The sequence below is a fragment of the Mirounga leonina genome, unplaced genomic scaffold, assembly GCF_011800145.1.
Source record: "Mirounga leonina isolate KUSES-001 unplaced genomic scaffold, KU_Mleo_1.0 Mir_115, whole genome shotgun sequence".
Classification (NCBI taxonomy): domain Eukaryota; kingdom Metazoa; phylum Chordata; class Mammalia; order Carnivora; family Phocidae; genus Mirounga; species Mirounga leonina.
The window spans coordinates 90,241,431-90,260,348 of record NW_023270268.1 but is presented as its reverse complement, the minus strand read 5'-3'; the positions used below and the strand labels follow the sequence as shown (position 1 = coordinate 90,260,348).

At 33.5% G+C, this 18,918-nt stretch overlaps 1 protein-coding gene across 1 annotated transcript in view; it reads left to right on the top strand.

Moving 5' to 3' along the window:
• STXBP5L (syntaxin binding protein 5 like) overlaps window positions 1-18,918 on the top strand; it is a 428,660-nt gene that overhangs the window by 319,755 nt on the left and 89,987 nt on the right. The window contains exons 19-20 of the mRNA XM_035000065.1: window positions 6,126-6,277; window positions 8,427-8,498. Coding sequence (XP_034855956.1) covers window positions 6,126-6,277; window positions 8,427-8,498 — 224 coding nt within the window. The remainder of the gene's footprint in view (window positions 1-6,125; window positions 6,278-8,426; window positions 8,499-18,918) is intronic.

Below are 18,918 nucleotides of genomic sequence, written 5' to 3'. Positions count from 1 at the left end.
ACTAGTAACAAGTTAAAAAAAAATTGAGGCAACAGAATAGCAATTTTTATCTGTTATATGAGAGAATTTTTAAAGATTGTTAATATTTTCTGTTAACAATATGAGGAAATGGATTCTTTTCTTATACATTTTATCTTTTAAAATAAAACTAAGTATATCTTTTGATGCTAAAATTCTAATCTTAGTGAAATTTTTACAATTTCTGAAGACTCACTTATGCAGTTTGTAGAAGGATGTTCTTTATTATATATAATAACAAAACATTTGGAACCTATATAAATGTCCATAAATAGGAAGATGCTCTTTTAAAAAACATGTTACTTTTGTACCTTAGAATACAATACAACAGTTTAAGAACACAGACAAGGAAATACGTCTTCGACGTATTTTTGTGAAAATAAGAAAGTTATAGAATAATTATATGCTTGTTAAAACATGGGAAAAGGGCAAGAAGGTATAATAACTGTTAATGACAATCATTTTTGAAAGGGGGATTGGCATACAGTGGGCCAATTAAGGGGACTTTCATCTTACATTTATTGTTGAAATTGTTTAAGTAAAAATACTTTAATTTTTAAAATTAAAAAAAACTCAAAAAAAAAGAAAACTTTGCTTTGTGCCTCTGAACATACTTTCCTTAGGGACTTGGGAATGTGAGTTGGTGAGAATCATCAGACACTAGAAATGGTTAGGAAACCTTGGACCTATGGTATGTGACCAATGACTTGAAAGTCATTTGAAAGTGTAAATATCAAAATTGATAGAAGCAGCAAGGTAACAGAACAAAATGTGTGGAGAAATAACAGGGTGAGAAATCAAAGTAATTGAAGGAATCTAATGAGAAGATTAAATGTGAATATTTTACTTTCATTCCAAAGATAAAAGCAATTATGTTATTCTATTATTATGAGCTCTTCTTCCTCCCATAATTTCCAGAGGATACAGAGCCATAAAGTTTTGATGATTAGGCTTAGTGGAAGCTCTGGTTTTATAGTTACTGAGATAATCAAGTGCAGAGCTAAAAAAACCTGAATGCTAGAGTCAGATTCTTTGGGATTCAAATCTTAATTCTGTTTTCTAGCTGTTTTCTAAGAATCTTAGAAAAGTTACTTAAAATTTCTGTGCTCAATTTCCATATCAGTAAAATGAGATAAAATGTTGAGAGGATTAAATGTATTAATACACAGAAGATGTAACTTTTAGGGGCTCCTGGGTGACTCAGTCAGTAGAGCATACGACTCTTGATCTTAGGGTCATGAGGTCAAGCTCCACATTGAGCGTAGAGCTTACTTTAAAAATTAAAATAAAATGTAACTTTTAGGTTCAGGGCAGGATACACATGACATATTCTAATAGAATAATTGAAAATTTTTTAATTAATGGGATCTTATCTAGGATGTAGAAACATGAAATAATGTAGTATCCAAGGGCTAGAAAGGATAGTGCTTCATTACTACCCATAAAATAATAACTTGAGGACATAATTACATTATTTACTTGAATATAAAGTAAACCAATAATAGAATGATTTTATCTAACAAATACAAAAAGAATTTATAGATGAGGAGAAAATCAAGATGGCAGAGTAGAAAGATTCTGAGTTTAAGTTCTCCATGGACACACCAAAATTATGATTACATGTAGGACAACTCTCTCTGAGAATAACCACAAGACTAGAAGAATAACTCTTATTACACAATTGAGAATATAAAGGAAAAGCCACACGGAGACAGGAAGGAGGGATAGAGATGCAGACTAGTCAGGACCTATATCCCCAGAATGGCAACCCACAAGTGGCAAGGATATCAAAGGCAGGGGTACTCCCTGAGGAGGTAGGGGTTAAGGCACATTAGGCACCTCTGCCCTGAGGATCTGCACTGGGAAGATGTGCCCCCATAACATCTGGCTTTGAAAATCAGCAGGGTTTAACTCTGGGAGAGCCACGGGGCTATAGGAAAATGAGACTCTGCTCATAAAGAACCTGTGCACAAACTCATTTGCACCAAAACCCAACAGAGGGGCAGCAGTTTAAAAGGAAACTGGGCCCTACTTGAAGGAGATTTATTGACTAATTTTAGGATATCTGGAGGGTCAGGATCTGTAGCAACTTTCTTCAGGAATAGATGCACTTTTTCATATTCCTCTACCTAGCTAGCCTGGTACTGGCAGACACCATTTCTGATACTCTCCATCTACCTTGTTAGCATTACTCATCCCATCCTGGCATTCCCCTGTGGGCCCATCCATCAATGCAGCTGCAACAGTCATGGCCAGACCTTGCAGCCAACCATAAGGGAGGCTAGCACCCCTAACAGCATACTCACAGAAGCTGTAGCCAGGCCTCTCAGCCAGCTATGCCAAGGGTCAGCCCACCTACCAGTACACCTGAAGCAGCTGCAGCCCAGCCACAACAGAATGAAATACAGAACCCACATAGGGGACACCCCGGAGCACCTGGTTCTGGTGAACAGGTGGGATTGCACTTCTGGGCCACACAGGAAATCTACCTAAGGCCACTCCTTCACAACTGGGAGATATAGCTGATCTACCTAATATGTAGAAACAAACACACAAAGTCAAGCAGAATGAGGAGAGAGAGGAATATGTTCTAAATGAAAGAACAGACAAACCTCAGAGAAAGAACTAAATGAAACTGAGATAAGGAATCTACCTAATAAAATGTTCAAAATTATGGTCATAAAAATGCTAACCAAACTTGAGGAAAGAACAGATGAACACAGTGAGGACTTCAACAGAAAGATAGAAAATATTAAAAAGAACCAATCAGAACTGAAGAATACAATAACTGAAATGAAAAATATACTCAAGGGAATCAACAGCAGATAAGATGATGCAGAAGTACAAATCAATGATCTAGGAAACAGGGTACTGGAAATCACCCAAGCTGAACATCAAAAAGAAAAAAGAAATTTAAATTGAGAATAGTTTAAGGGACCTCTCTGACTTCAAGAGTACTAATATTCACATTATAAGGGCTCCAGAAGAAGAAAGAGAGAAAAGGGCAGAAAATTTAATTGAAAAAATCATAGCTGAAAACTTCCCCAACCTGAGGAAGGAAACAGATATTCATGTCCAAATATCACAGAGAACCCCAAACTAGAAGAACCCAAAGAGGTCTACACTAAGACGTATAATAATAAAAATGTCAAAATTAAAGATAAAGAGAGAATTTTGTTTTTAGGCACAGCTAATTGGGTAAGTTTATTAACATTATCTTAGACAGGGTTTACAGGGTACAAAATAGTTTTTATCTCCAAGGCCAATTGCACCAATTGGTAGCAACTTCCTATGGAGTTTTTTTTTTTTTTATTTTCAATTAGCCAGCATATAGTACATCATTAGTTTTTGATGTAGTGTCCAAAAGCAGCAAGAGAAAAGCAACTAGTTATGTACAAAGGAACCCCCATAAGGTTATGAGGTGATTTTTCAGCAAAAACATTGTAGGCCAGAAGATAGTGGCATGACATATTCAATGAGTGGAAAGGAAAACTACATACAACCAAGAATACTCTATCCGGCAAAGTTTTCATTCAGAATTGAAGGAGAAATAAAGAATTTCCCAGACAAAACTTAAAGGAGTTCATCACCACTGAACTGGCCATACAAGAAATGTTAAAGGGACTTCTTTAAGTAGAAAAGAAAGGGCCATAACTAGAAGTAAAAAATTTTGAAAGGAAAAAACCTCACAGGTAAAAGCAAATATACAGTAAGGGTAGTGGATCAACCACTTACGAAGCTGGTATAAGGTTAAAAGACAAAGTAGTAACATCAAATGTATCTGTAATAATTTGTTAAGGGATACACAAAATAAGAAAATACAGAATATGACATATATTAAAATGTGGAGAGGTGAGTACAAATATAAATCAGCAATTTAATACCAACTGTTACTTACTTGGGGTGTTATACATAAACGTCATGGTTACCACAAAGCAAAATCTACAATAGAAACACAAAAAATAGAGTAATATAAACATAATAAGGTCATCATTCACAGAGAAAGACAGCAAGAGAAGAAGAAAGGAACAAAGATGAACTATAAAAGCAATTAACAAAATGGCAATAAGTACATACCTATCAATAATTACCTTAAATGTAAATCAAATAAATGCTTCAATCAAGAAACCTAGGATGATTGGATGGATATAAAAACAAAACCCTTCTATATGCTGCCTGTAAGAGACTCACTTCAGACTTAAAACACACATAGGCTGAAGGTGAAGGATACAAACTGAAGTAAAACAAAACAAAACAAAAAATGCTGGTGTCACGATACTTATATCAGAAATGAACTATAAAATAAAGATTGTAATAAAAGACAAAGGGCATTACATAATTTCAAAGGGATCAATCCAACAAGGGGTAAATACCTATGCTATTTGGCACAACATGGATGGACCTAGAGGGTATCATGCTATATGAAGTAAGTTTGAGAAAGACATGACCTGAGCCCAAAGCAGAGGCCCAACCGACCGAGCCACCCAGGTACCCCTCTAGTATTCTTATTTTTAATTAAAGATAAAATAATCATTTTGGTTAGTGTAATACATTCTAATTTCCTATTTTTGTTTCTTGTCAGTGTTGCATTTGAGAACTCTATCATACTTGTACAAGTTTAGAGAGATAAACTTGCTATGATATGTAATTTGTATAATATTGCATTTACTTATAATATTGGGATCAATTCTACTTATGTATGGAAATTTTTTGAAGTACTTTAATAACAAATTTCTGATTTGTTGTTCATAAAAGCCATGAGAAGTAGATAAATCTAGTATTATAATTTTTTTTATGAAGTAAGGAAACTAAGGCCTGGCAAAGTTTGTTAATTTTTTTCAAGTCACCTATAAATGATGGAGATGTAATCTGCTGACTTTTATAACAATACTTTTTTTTAGTTTCCAAAGTCTGTCTTATTGAAGATGTAGAACTCTATGTGAAATAGCAAAACATCTAATATGGTAGAACTTTTTTCTTTTTACTTATAAGGAAGGCTATGTGATAGAGTAGAAAGAACTAGACTGAGAGTAAACTGATGATTTGTTAATCAGATTCAATCTAAGTAATAAAACAACATGGAACTTACATAAAATGAGCAAAACAACAGTCATGCAACTAGTGCTTATTTGGTTTAGGGAGCAAAAAGCACAAATATACAATTGTTCAGTTAGAAAGCATGTTGTAAACTGAGAAAAAATAGTTTGTGTAAGCCTAATGGTTAGGCTGACCAACATGCCTGCTTAGGGACACCTGGATGGCACAGCTGGTTAAGTGACCAACTCTTGGTTTCAGCTCAGGTCATAACCTCAGGGTTGTAAGATCAAGCCCCACATCTGGCTATGCACCAAGAGTGGTCTGGTTGGGATCTCTCTTCCTTCCCCTCTGCCCCTCCTGCTCATGTCCTCTCTCTCTCAAATAAATAAATAAATCTTCAAAATGCCTGCTCAGTAGAGCTGTTTTAATTTCTCAGGACAAATTAATCAAATGGTGTTTGTCTTTTAATAAGTAGGACAAAATAAAGAACAAGAGAGTGAGAAAAATTTTAATTTTTGTCAATGAAAATTGTATCTCTTTATATCTACTAAGGTGTCAAAACCTTAGGTATAGAAAGTTAATTTTATGTAAAATTTTGTGTTGAGTATATACTCTGTTTAAGAAGAGACATAATTTGGAGCTTAACAATTATAATTTTATTTTAAAAAGGCATCTAATTATTTCACAGACAAAAAAAAAGGTATCTAATTACATACCTAACCATCTATAGCTATTAAAGTGTGCCATTTCTTGATGTATTTCCCCATTGCATAGCAAAAAGATTTTATATGATTCTATTATAAAAGCATAAGGCCAAGTTCAAGAGCAGATTGGGTAATCACTACTTATTAATAAAATTAATGCTGAAATATGACTGCAGTGGTCATGGCTACTATACAAGGTTAACCTATCCTATGTAAAGGCATCATATCCTTCCTGATATTATACCAATCATGATCTAACCTCCCCAACCCTAAGGCATTACTTTCTAATTATCTTATTTTTAATCAAAGATAAAAATAATAATGATTGCTGTGATACATTCTAGTTGCATATTTTTTTTCTCTCAGAGTTGCATTTGGGAACTGCAATGGGTTGGCTGTGGTGGATTTTATACAGAAGACAGTACTGTTAAGCATGGGGACCATTGACCTATATAGATCAAGTGACCTATACCAACGTCAACCACGGTCACCTCGAAAAAACAAGCAGTTCATTGCAGGTAGGAGATAAAACAAAATGGTTATGAGCTTGATTAGTTCATCTGTTTTCTTACATTTGGATTTCTTATCTTTCTTCTATGATACAGTTCAAATGCATGGCAATATAAAGTCAACATAATTTATGATATGTGAATAAAAATGGGCAGAAATATAGTGAGAATCTTGAAAGGGTAAATGAAGTGTTTAAACTTCAGTTTGCTGTCAAAGTTAGGAAGCATCTTAAGTTTCTTAGGTCGAATTCCTAAGAAATAACAGAAAACAAGAAGCTATTAAGTATAAAAATGATATGAAAATCAGATTCTGTAGTTGAAAATTTGTTTGCAATGGTTGTGTGTAACAGGATAATTTTCCCCTAATATATCTGGACTCTTTAAAAATATAATTTTAAGTATTTCACTCTTTTTAATATTTTAAACTCCATATTCTAGCTGTCACCTTTCCTTGTTGGATGGTGATTTTCTTGGAGGCATTTTCACAAATGCAATAAACATTATTAACATTTTTAAATGCTATGAAAGAGAACATTTTGCTTGACAGGACCAATAAATTTGTTTAACTATGTATAGTTATTTAAGATATAAGCAGAAATAATTTCTATACAATGACAAATTTTGATATGCCAAATTATCCAAAGTTTACTGAAATTTCAATATTTATCTGATTAGTTGGCTTTGTAAATAGACAATTTTGTACATTTTCTGTCCACTGACATACTGTAGTTGACAAAAAATTAGTTGAGCTCAAAGATTTGCAGATGGAAATACATCTATAGTATTATGTGTTTAATTCTATTAGATTTTGTTTTTTTAATCAGTTGATTTTAAAAATTCAGTTGATTATTAAAGCCCTTATTAAATATACTCATGTAAAGAATGTTTTAAACTAGAAAGATAACATGATAATAGGTATTATTTTCTAAATAACAAATGTGTCAAACATAACATCTGAATGTTATAATAAAGAAGTTTCCTCCCAGTGATGGGTAGTAAGGAGGGCACGTATTGCATGGAGCCCTGGGTGTTATATGCAAACAATGAATCATGGAACACTACATCAAAAACTAATGATGTAATGTATGGTGATTAACATAACATAAAAAAAAAGAAGTTTCCTTTTGGACTAATGAAAAATTAACTTGACATGCTGAAATTCTCCCTTTTTGTTAATTTTTTTTTTTTAAATAAACCTCAACCCTTTTCACATTGCTAATTTAGACCCTTTTCAGGAGCACAAAATTTCTCCTTCAGAACTTGGAATCTCTGTTTTTTGTTAGGGATCTCAGCTTTTAGCAATATTTTAGGAATGCTGGGAAGTTCAAATTCTATAGGTTCTGCCTCTACCATTTCCGGCTTTTGAAAGAACGGCAGAATAAGAGAAATTGTGCATGCATTTACCATAAGATACCCTCATGACTGGAAAAGAGAACATTGATTTTTGAAAGTTTATGGACTCAAGGTAGGAAGATATTAGGGGATACAAGGCAACATTTGTATGTGGAAAGCCCAAACTGAATTAGAAAAACTGTGGATCCTATGACAGCATCTAAGTTACTTACTGGATATACACAGTGGGATGACAAGGTGTATATTGTGATGAGCATAATGAAACTGTTATTAATTTAAACTTACTGAAACTCAGTTATGATTAGAGCTTAGAATTTTGGTGACTTTAAAATCCGGAAAAACTGATGAAATCATAAACTTTGTTCATATTTCGTGTATAAAATCACTACAATGAGTACTCACTTTATGTTATAAAAATAAAATACCAAAAACTAAAATCCCTAAGCTTTCTTGTTAATACTCATGACTAAGGACAACCATTTTGATTTTTATGAGGTAACATACATATTATTTACAAGTGAAATAAGTTTACTATATAAAATGAATGAGAAATACGGCACCTATTCTTATAGGATATTTGATTAAGTAAAATTACTATAGCACTCTCATCATTCATCTATCACCTCTTTCTAATTGATTTGTTTTTTTTAATATCTCCTTTCTAATTTGACTACCTAAACTTGCTGCAATTTCTTCATCTTGGCTGTTCTAGATTCTGGTATGATATCCCTTCCTTTCACTTTAGACTATTTTTCTCTCTTTCCTCTGCCTGCTGCTGATGCTGATGTTCTGGCATGTTCCAAAGACAACTTTTGCATGCGTGGCCTGTCTAACCTTTATCCTGATTTAACGAAACGGATCCGTACTTCCTATCAGAGTAAGTTCTATAAAGGTTAGGCAAATAGCTTTTTTAAGTCTTAATGCCTGGTTAAACCCATACATCTGTGCTTAGTAATGTGTTTTTAAAAACACATTCAGCATGCATGCAAATTTTTGTTTTGTTATGGAAGTGCAATCTGATAATTTTAATAATTATATAAATACTTCAAATAGCTAATGTCATATACCCATTTATTCACACCCATTATATTTCAAACCCTGCAGACCACATTCTCTTAGTTCAAGAGTCCCTGTCTTTTGTTTTGAGGAGGAAGAGCCATGGTGTCTTTATAAATAGTAAACCTGACATTCCAGTATCAATAACAATCGATTGCTTTCTTGTTTTGGAAACCTTGTGCCTTTGGCCATTTTATAAAAGTATTCTAACAAGGGCTACAATATTTTCTTTTTCTAAATAATTAGATTTCCTAGAGTTAGCTAAGTATTCCTAACTTCTGATGCTTTTTATTAAAATAGAATACACAAACACATGTTTCTATAGTGATTTTAGGTACCAAACACTATGAAATGGGGAATTAAAGTCACAAACTAAAGAGTCAGTAGTATTAACATTTACCATGGTGGAAAATGCAAATTTGAAGATGGTGGAGTAATCAATTCTATAAACTAGTGCAGAAAGAATGGAGAATGAGGGTATGATGCAGGTGCGGATGATATTAGTGTTACTAGGAGTGAACATTCATTGACAAGAAGACATTTACAATATACTAATCAATGTTATGTTTTTAAAAAGCAGGTTGCTTAACAATATATATGATGGCTTCATATTTGTATAAAATACATACACACACACACACACACACACACAAATGCTGTTTGTATCTTGAATTTCTTCAGACTTCACCTCACCCGTTTGCAGATGATTAATGGGATCACATCACTTATAATAACCTAAAACATTGTCTTCCTGTAGCTAAATATACTCAATCCCTGTGAAATCCATAAAATTTTTCTGGGAATGCCCTTATTTTTCATCATCAGCATCCTCTAATTTTCTACTCTAGCAGAACACCCCCTTTTTGGATGCTTTTCACTGTCTCAGCTCCTGGTGAATTATGATAGAACATTGATATCTATGTTGACTTCTGCTTCTCCTAAAACAGAAACCTATTAGGTATTATGAAATATTTCTTAACACCCGAAAATTATATGAAATTTCAGTTTCCATAAATAAAACTTTATTGGAGCACAGCCACACTCACCTTTTACATGCTGCCTATGGCTGCATCCACACTACAATGGCAGGGTTGAACAGAAACCATATGGCCAATGATACTCAAAATACTTACACTATTGCTCTTTACATAAAAAATTAGCTGACTCCTACCCTAATTCTATTCTTTCATACCCATTTCCTGCCACATAAAAGTTTTCAGCCAAAACTTTTTCTGCAAATAGTCTCCAGGTGGCTTAACACACATACTCAAGCTTCTGAATCCCAGTTTAGCCTTCTCAGGGTTGGATGCCCCCAACATTGTGTGTGTGTGTGTGTGTGTGTGTGTGTGTGTGTGTGTGTGAGAGAGAGAGAGAGAGAGAGAGAGAGAGAGAGAAAATGTATCCATCTATACAAATAGAAAAAGTTTCCAAACATGAGATTGTGGATTTTACCAAGTTCTTCTTTTAGTTTTATGTATTTTCTGATATTTCTATAATAAACATGTAATGCTTTTATAGTAAGAAGGGAAATTGTATCCTGAAGATAAGAGCAGGAGCAGTCTCTTAATCAGAATTCTACAGTATCAACCATGATATAAAGGTTAAAGAAGTTCTGAGACATACTCACTTACTTCTAACCCCTCAATAATCTTATGTTGCCTTCAGATTTAAAAAGCAAAGATTTTAAACATTCAGGGTACTCTAAAATATAATTCCTATCTACATTTCCAAATGAATTTTCTACTACTCTTCTATAAAAACACTCCCCTTAAGCCAAGTATACATATCTTGCTACCCTTATAATTTATTCATATCATCCCCTCTCTGGAAATTCCCTGCTCAAATTTTACTTCCTATTGTAAACCTTTCCTGCTGCCATCAGAGCCCCATTGTGCCAGTTTCTTTATTTAAATGCCTATAGTGTATAAGCTTGTACGGGAAGTATGTGAACCAGTTAGTACTTAGCATAAATTCATTTGTATGTTTACTTATTTTTATGCATATGCTCTACCTTTCCAAATGCATGGCAAGAACCTGAAGAGTAGATCTCAAATTCTTTATACTCTCTACACCTAGCACAAATATGTGCTCAGTAATTAAATGATGATGGTTAGGATAGAGCATGTAGCTGGCTCTTTTTGCTCATATGAACAGCCAGAGGGTTTTTCAAATTTGACAAGTGAAAGCAGAAATAGCTTCTGTAGTTACGGGGTTCACTGGGATTCTGCAAAACAAATCATAGTTTCTTCTAAACAAAGATCTGAAGTGTCAAGACAGAAGTAAAATCAAGTCCTTAGAAGACTATCAAAAGATCCTCTATGTGTCCACCAGTGAGCTCCCTAGGAGTTCAGACAAGCCATGAGATTCAAAATCAAATTTCTTTAAAGTCTTCTCTTGGTAATCAATATGCTATATTTTGATAAGGGACTGATTAACTGGAATGTGTTTTAAAAATAAATTTTATGAAAATTTGCTTTTAATTTATTTAATCACATAACCTGATTACATCTTTATAGTTCCATTTTATTATAATAGAGACTATTTGGCCTTTTCATGAATTGTTTTCTAATTTTCAGGAAAGCATATTTGCATTATCTCTATTTGGGGAACCTTAACCCACTTCCTTTAAGTGTCTTTTCTATTCTGGGATTGTGCTCAGCAATTTGACTCAGTGTTATATTATTTAATGATCATTGTAACCCTTTAAGGCAAACAGATAACTGTAGTTTCCTCTACAGATGAAAAAAAATGAAGTCAAAAGATATTAATTTCCCAAAGTTACAATTAGTGGGAATTATACTTACACCTATTTGATACAAAACAGACTTCATATGCTTTCCACTGTATTATTGAGTGTCTCTAAATATCTGAAAGTTTTAGGGTCATTGGAAACCAGTTGCATTATACTATAATCAGGAACCACTTTTTTTTCCAGTTTTTATCCACAATCAATAAAATAATATATTCAAAAATGAAACAATTTAAAATTATTTCTCACAATTGAGACTAGACAGGTGCTCTCTGAAATCTGGCTTTTATATTTTATTATATCAATTTTGCTCTCAAAGTGATATCACATTCTATTTTGAATTTTATACTTTTCATTTCTGGAGAAACACCTCAATTTCAATCTTTTCCTGGGTTCTTTCACTGATCATTTTTTATTGTAGTTTAGGTTCCAAGGAACTCCCTCCGCTAAAACTTTATTCCATCTGCAAATCTTTCACATCATAGAATAATAAAACTCTATAGCTCAAAGGAAACCTCTGTATTTGACAGATTATGATTTGTGGAACCAGTGAAATGATTTGGAAAGAGCAGCAGGCAAGTTCTACTTATTAACTACTTATTACATCTGAAATCTTTGGCAAGTCACTTAACTTCTCTGAGTTTCTTTTTTCTCATATATAAAGTAAAAAAATCATAATCCCTACCTCCCTTAGAGACTTATGGAATTTTTCTTGGCTAATGTTTATAAAAGCATTTCTATAAATAGTAGACATTATTATTATAATAAAAGACAAAACCAAAAAGACACAGAAAGGTTAGATAAGTTTTCCAGAATCACAACCAGTCTATGGTATGACTAACACCCAGTCAGCTGCCTCATAGTCTAGTGTTTTTTCTACTTGTGAAAATGACAGAAATTTTGCTAGAGAATAGTAGTATCCTGTTTGAACAAAAAGGAGTTTTGAAAAGTGGGCTTAATGTAGAACATGTCAGACAGACTTGCTTGTGCATCAATTTCTAGTTATGTAATGGGAGATCCTTTAGAAAGCCTCAAGTCTATCTATAGATATTTTCCTGCTTTCACTGCGTGGGTTTTTTTCAGAGTGTAGGGCATGGTAACAGATACTGGGAACACAAATAGAAGCATAAAGAAAAATTCAGAAGAAGGGATGATAAGAATAAGAAAGAACTAGCAAAGAGAGGCAAATAAATATAAAAAATGAATTGGAGAACATCAAAAATGGAGGAGTAAAAGAATAAGAAAAGAAGGAATGCCTCAAGGAACAAAAATGAGCAAAAATTATAGTAAATAATAAATGGGGAAAATTTATTCATTCAAAAAAATATTAAGCATCTTCTGTGTCTAACATTTTTCCAGGCACTAGATATACAGTGATAAGTAAAATAATTATGATCTCTTTCCTCAATTTATAATAGAAAACATATAAAGAATCCATAGATGTACTGTTACAGTTGAAAAAAGATAGCAATGCTATCAAGGAGAAAAGTGAGATGAGGGGGAAAATGGGACCTATTTTTGAGAGTGTTATGACAGAAGGGCCTATCTGAGGAGGAAACATTTAAGTGAAGCTTTGTGATAAGAAGAAAACAGACAATGCTTTGGACTTACACTTCAGACCTCGATAGAGAAACAGGCCAGATTAACATCTAGCCTGAAATAAACAAACAACAAAACAGATATAATAAATGAAACTATGGTTTTTTTAAGACAGAACATCAGGCAATGAAATATAGTAATCTCTGACAAATGGGAAACAAAAGAAGTGAACCCTAAAACCACACGTTTACTGCCCTGAGAGTTTCTAGACTGCAGGAAAGGAGGAGGGGAAACCCAGGAGGAAACCTGTTGACTCCCAGAGTTGATGAGATGGAGATGAGAAACCAGGAAAATGAAAGCAGCTACAGTTTATAAAGAGGATCCCAGAGATCTACAGAATTTCCTCCTTAACAAAATACTGATCAACACATACTTATGATGAACTAACCAGGTAAAGAGCCATCTGAAGGGATTAAAGGTAACAGTGCCCAGCACTCAAAGGAAATAAAAATAATGCCTATTCCCCACAGCCACACTAGAAAAATCTTCTAATTCACATCCACTTCTAGTTAACATTGTACTAGAGATTCTAGCCAGTGTACTCAGGCAAGAAAAAAAGTTATCTAGATTGGAACATAAGTTAAAGCATCTTTTTTCATAGATGAAATTATCATCTATAAAAAAAATTTAAAGAAAGCTACTAGAACTAATAAGTGAGTTTAACGAAGTGCAGGATATATGGTCAATGTACGAAAATCAATTTTATTTCTATTTACCCACAACAACCTGAAATTGAAATTTGAAAATATCATTTATAATGGCATCAAAAATATGAGACACTTAGCCATAATAAGACAACAAATATGAAAGACCTATACACTGAAAACCAGAAAACATTGCTGAGAGAAGTTAAAGAATACCCCCCCAAAATGAAGAATTACACCATGTTCATGTTTCAGAAGACTCGATATTAAGATGTTGCCTCTCTCCAAATTGATCTGTAATTCAATACAATTCCAATAAAAATTGAGGAGACTTTTTAAAAAAGATTTCATCCATTTATTTTACAGAGAGGGAAAGAGCACAAGCAGGGGGAGTGGCAGGCAGAGAGAGAAGCAGGCTCCCCACCGAGCAAGGAGCCCAGTGCAGGACTTGATCCCAGGACCCTGGGATCATGACCTGAGCTGAAGGCAGATGTCCAACCAACTGAGCCAACCAGATGCCCAAGGAGACTTTTAATAGAAATTGACAAACTGTTTCTAAAGTCCATACAGAAATGCAAAAGATTTAGAGCCAAAGCAGCTTTTGAAAAAAGAACAATGTTGGAAGACCAATACTACCTGGTTTCAAGACTAAAAAAAAAAGAAAATTAGTGTTATTGAATAGGTTAGTGTTGGTCCAAACACAATAGATCAATGAAATTTAATAGAAACTTCAGAAATACACCCACACATATATGAACAGCTGATTTTTGACAAAGGTGCAAAGGCAATTAAGTAGAGAAAGGATAGTCTTTCCTACAAATGGTATTTAAACAATTGGATATCCTGTGTAAAAAAAATTAACTTTGATCCATACACTGTGGTAAATTTTTTTAAATTAACTTATAAATAGATAATGAGCCTTAATATAAAATCAAAAATTATAAATTTAGAAAAAAAGATTTTTGTGACACTGAGTTACATAAAAGTTTTTAAATAACATACCAATAACATGCTTCATACAAGAACATATGACTACATTGGACTTCTTTAAAAGTAAAAATCTCTACTCTTCAAATGACACTGTTATGAGAATGAAAAGTTAAGCCACAAACTAGAAGAAAATACTTGCAAAGTATATATCCTATAAGGGATTTGTATATAGAATAGAATATATTATTAAAGTTCTAAAAGCTCAATAATAAAGCAAACACCCCAATAAAAATATGGGTAAAAATTTGAATAAGTAGTTCACAAAAGAAGATATACTGATAATAAACAAACATATGAACAGTGAAGGAAATAACAAAACTAAAAGGCAACCTTCAGAATGGGAGAAGATATTTGCAAATGACATTTCTGATAAAGGGTTAGTATCCAAAATCTATAAAGAACTTATAAAATTCAACACCCCAAAAAACAAATAATCTATTTTAAAAATGGGCAGAAGACATGAATAGACATTTTTCCAAAGAAGATATCCAGATGGCTAACAGACACATGAAGAGATATTCAACATCACTCATCATCAGGGAACTACCAGTCAAAACTAAACTCTAGAGATATCACCTCACACCTGTCAAAATGGCTAAAATTAACAACACAGGAAACAGGTGTTGGTGAGGATATAGAGAAAGGGGAAGCCTCTTACAGTGCTTGTGGGAATACAAACTGATGCAGCCACTGTGGAAAACAGTATGGAGGTTCCTCAAAAAGTTAAAAATAGAACTACCCTACGATCCAGAAATTGCATTACTAGAGATTTACCCAAAGAATACAAAAATACTGATTCAAAGGGATACATGCGCCCTGATGTTTATAGCATCAACAATAGCCAAATTATGGAAAGAGCCCAAATGTCCATCAACTGATGAATAGATAAAGAAAATGTGGTATATATACACAATGGAATATTACTCAGCCATCAAAAAGAATGAAATCTTACCATTTGCAATGATGTGGATGGAGCTAGAGTGTACTATGCTAAGGGGGAAATAAGAGAAAAACAAATGCCATATGATTTCACTCATATGTTGAATTTAAGAAACAAAATTTAAGAAACAAAACAGATGAACATATACTTAAAAAAATATAGAGAGAGAGGCAAACCATAAAACAGACTCTTTAGAGAACAGAGTTACTGGGGGGGGGGTTGGGAGGGAGGATAGGTTAAATGGGTGATGGGTCAAGGAGAGCACTTGTGATGAGCACTGAGTGTTGTATGTAAGTGATGAATCACTAAATTCTACACCTGAAACTAATATTATACTGTATGTTAACTAACTGGAATTTAAATAAAAACTTGAAAAACGGAAACATTTAGAAAATCAAATCTAGCTAAATATCAAAAATGACTGAATAGAGAATATTCCAGAAATATAATGATGGTCCTTTTTTTATAATTCAATCGACAAAGAAGTAAACAATAAAAAATAAGCATATGAAAAGATACTCAACATTCATCATTAGGAAAATCAAATTAAAACTTCGAGATATCATTATACATCTGTTAGAGTGGCTAAAATTTAAAAAGATTGATCATATCAAGTATTGGCAAGTGGAAGAAATAGAACTCTCCCACCCTACTGGTAAGAATGGACAATGGAAGACCATTTGGCAGGTTCTTAAAGATTTAAACATACACTTATAATATGATGTCATCATTTTATATTTAGTTATTTATCCCAGGAAAGCTTGTACCAATACAAAGACGTTCATAGCAATCAAACACTGAAACATTTGCAGTAGTCAAAAATAACTAAAAGCTCCACATTAGGTAAGTGGATAAACAAATTCTGTTATATCCATTCAACTGTTTACTAAGCTATAAAAAGGAATGCATTATTTTTTTCCTCTTTTTAAATGTTTCAAGTTTGTTTTTTTTTTAATTTTAGTTAGTGTATAGTGTAATATTAGTTTCAGGAGTAGAATTTAGTGATCATCACTTACATAACACCCACTGCTCATCACAAGTGCCCTCCTTAATGCCCATCACCCAGTTACCCCATCCCCCCCCACATCCCCTCCAGCCACCCTCAGTTTGTTCTTTATAGTCTCTTATGGTATGCCTCCCTCTTTTTTTTTCCATAACAGTGCATTATGAGAAGTATTGTACCATGGATGAATCTCAAAATAATTACACTGAGTAAAAGAAACCAGGCAAGACAGGGTGAATATTGTATGATTCCATTTATATAAAATTCTAGGAAATGAAAACTAATGTGTAGTGACAGAAAGCAGATCAATGCCTAGGGATGGGAAGGGACACTTATGGGAACGGCTGGAAGGAAGGTTACAAAAAGACACAAACTCTTGGGCATGAGGGATATATTTATTATCTTGATCATGGAGATAGTTTTATGGGTATATATGTCAAAATTTATCAAATGTATCAAATCATATACTTTATAAATATGTAAATTAAACCTCAATAAAGCTTTTTTCAAAAAAGAATTAGCCACATAATCAGCAGGGAGCAGTGTATTCCAGGCAGAGTGAACAGCCTATAAGAAGGTTGTGAGGTGGTAAAGGACCTATCTTCTAGAAATAGAAAGAAGGCCAAGGAGGCTAGGAATGTAGTGGAAAACTATTGAGAAAGGAAAATGAGTTAAGATTTTGATATCTATATGAGCAGGGACAAGATTATACATGTTTCTGAGTCAATTATAAGAAATTCCATTTTATTTCAAGCAGGGGAATGATATGCTTTATGTCTTAAAAATATCATCCACACTCCTGCATGAAGAATATATTGTGGGGCCAAAAGAAAAAAAGAAAGAAAAAGCTAGCATACCAGTTAGGAGGCCAGTGTTATACTCCAGGCAAGAAAAGAAGGTGGCTTTAACTAGGGTTTTAGCCATGTTATTGTAGAGAAAAAGGACAGGTCCAAGAATCATTAGTACTTACAGAGCTACTAATTATAATTCAATGTGGGAGATCAGAGAGTGGAATCAAAGATTCTTCCCAGATTTGGGCTTGAACTGATTGACACTGTGTCATGATATAAAGATGAAGTTAGGGTTGGGGTTGAGCATGGTAATAAGGAATAAAACTTCAGTTTTAGATATGTTAAATTTTGGTATGTCTGTCATTTATCCAAATGAAGATGTCAAGTGGACAAGTAAACAAATATGAATATCAGTGCTGTAATTTGAGTCTTTAGCATACAGATAGTGTGTAATGACATGGGAATAAATGAAATTACATAGGCAGGGGAGAGAAAAGGAACAGAGGGAGGGAAAAGGAGGATTATGGACAGAGACATCAGGAATTTCAACATTTAAACTTCAAAGGAAGAGGAGCAGCTGGCTCAGAGGACTTGCTAGAGAGAAGAGAAAAAAATGGGGAGACTGGGGAGCATATTTTAAAGTTAAGGTGAATATGGAATGATAGCCAAAATAAAGGGGAGTGTTTCGGGAAATGGTTAGCCATGTTAAATGCTGCAGATAGGAAAAACAGGATAAGCTTAGAAAAATGACTAGTGGGTCTTGCTTTGTGACTCTTTAAAAAGTAGTTAGGGAAAAGTATTAGGATAGAAACCAAAATTATATTAGAAAGAAGAATGGCAAGTGAGGAAACAGAACAAGTAGGTAACTCTTTTAAGATGTCTTATAAAGGAGTGCAGAAAAATAGGTCAGTACCTGGACTGGAATAAAGGGTTAAGAGGAGGAACTTTTTGTGCTTTCATTTTAGATAAAGAGCATATTTTAAAGTTAAGGTGAATATGGAATGATACCTAGAGAAAGAGTGATTGATGATAGAAAGAAGGGATAACAAAAGGAGCAAAATCCTTAAGAAGGTGAGAGGGGATGGGAATCAGAACATATGTACAAAGATTGGTTAATAGGAGGCTTTCTTTATTGTAATTGGTACATAAAAGAAAAGGAGAGAGCTATAGAATGAGGGGGATAAATTGAAGAATGTATGATTTGGTTAAACAAGTGGTTTTTATATCTCTGATTTCCAGGTCTATACTTTAGTAAGTTTCCTTTCTTTTTGAAATCAGTTTTACAGTGTAAAATTTTTACCCCAAAACTTTGTGCTGGAAAGCAACTACATTGAATTATAGTAGATAAAATATAAGGTTTCATCTTTTAAACAAAATGAACAAAGAAGAAAAAAGTAGGGGAGCTATTAGTAATATGTGGAGTTTTCTAGAGTTTAGTTAGTAATCTCAGTATGAGTCAAACAAGTAAAACAAGCTAATATAATCTAACAACAGTGGTTCTCAACCGGGAATGATTTTGTCCCTG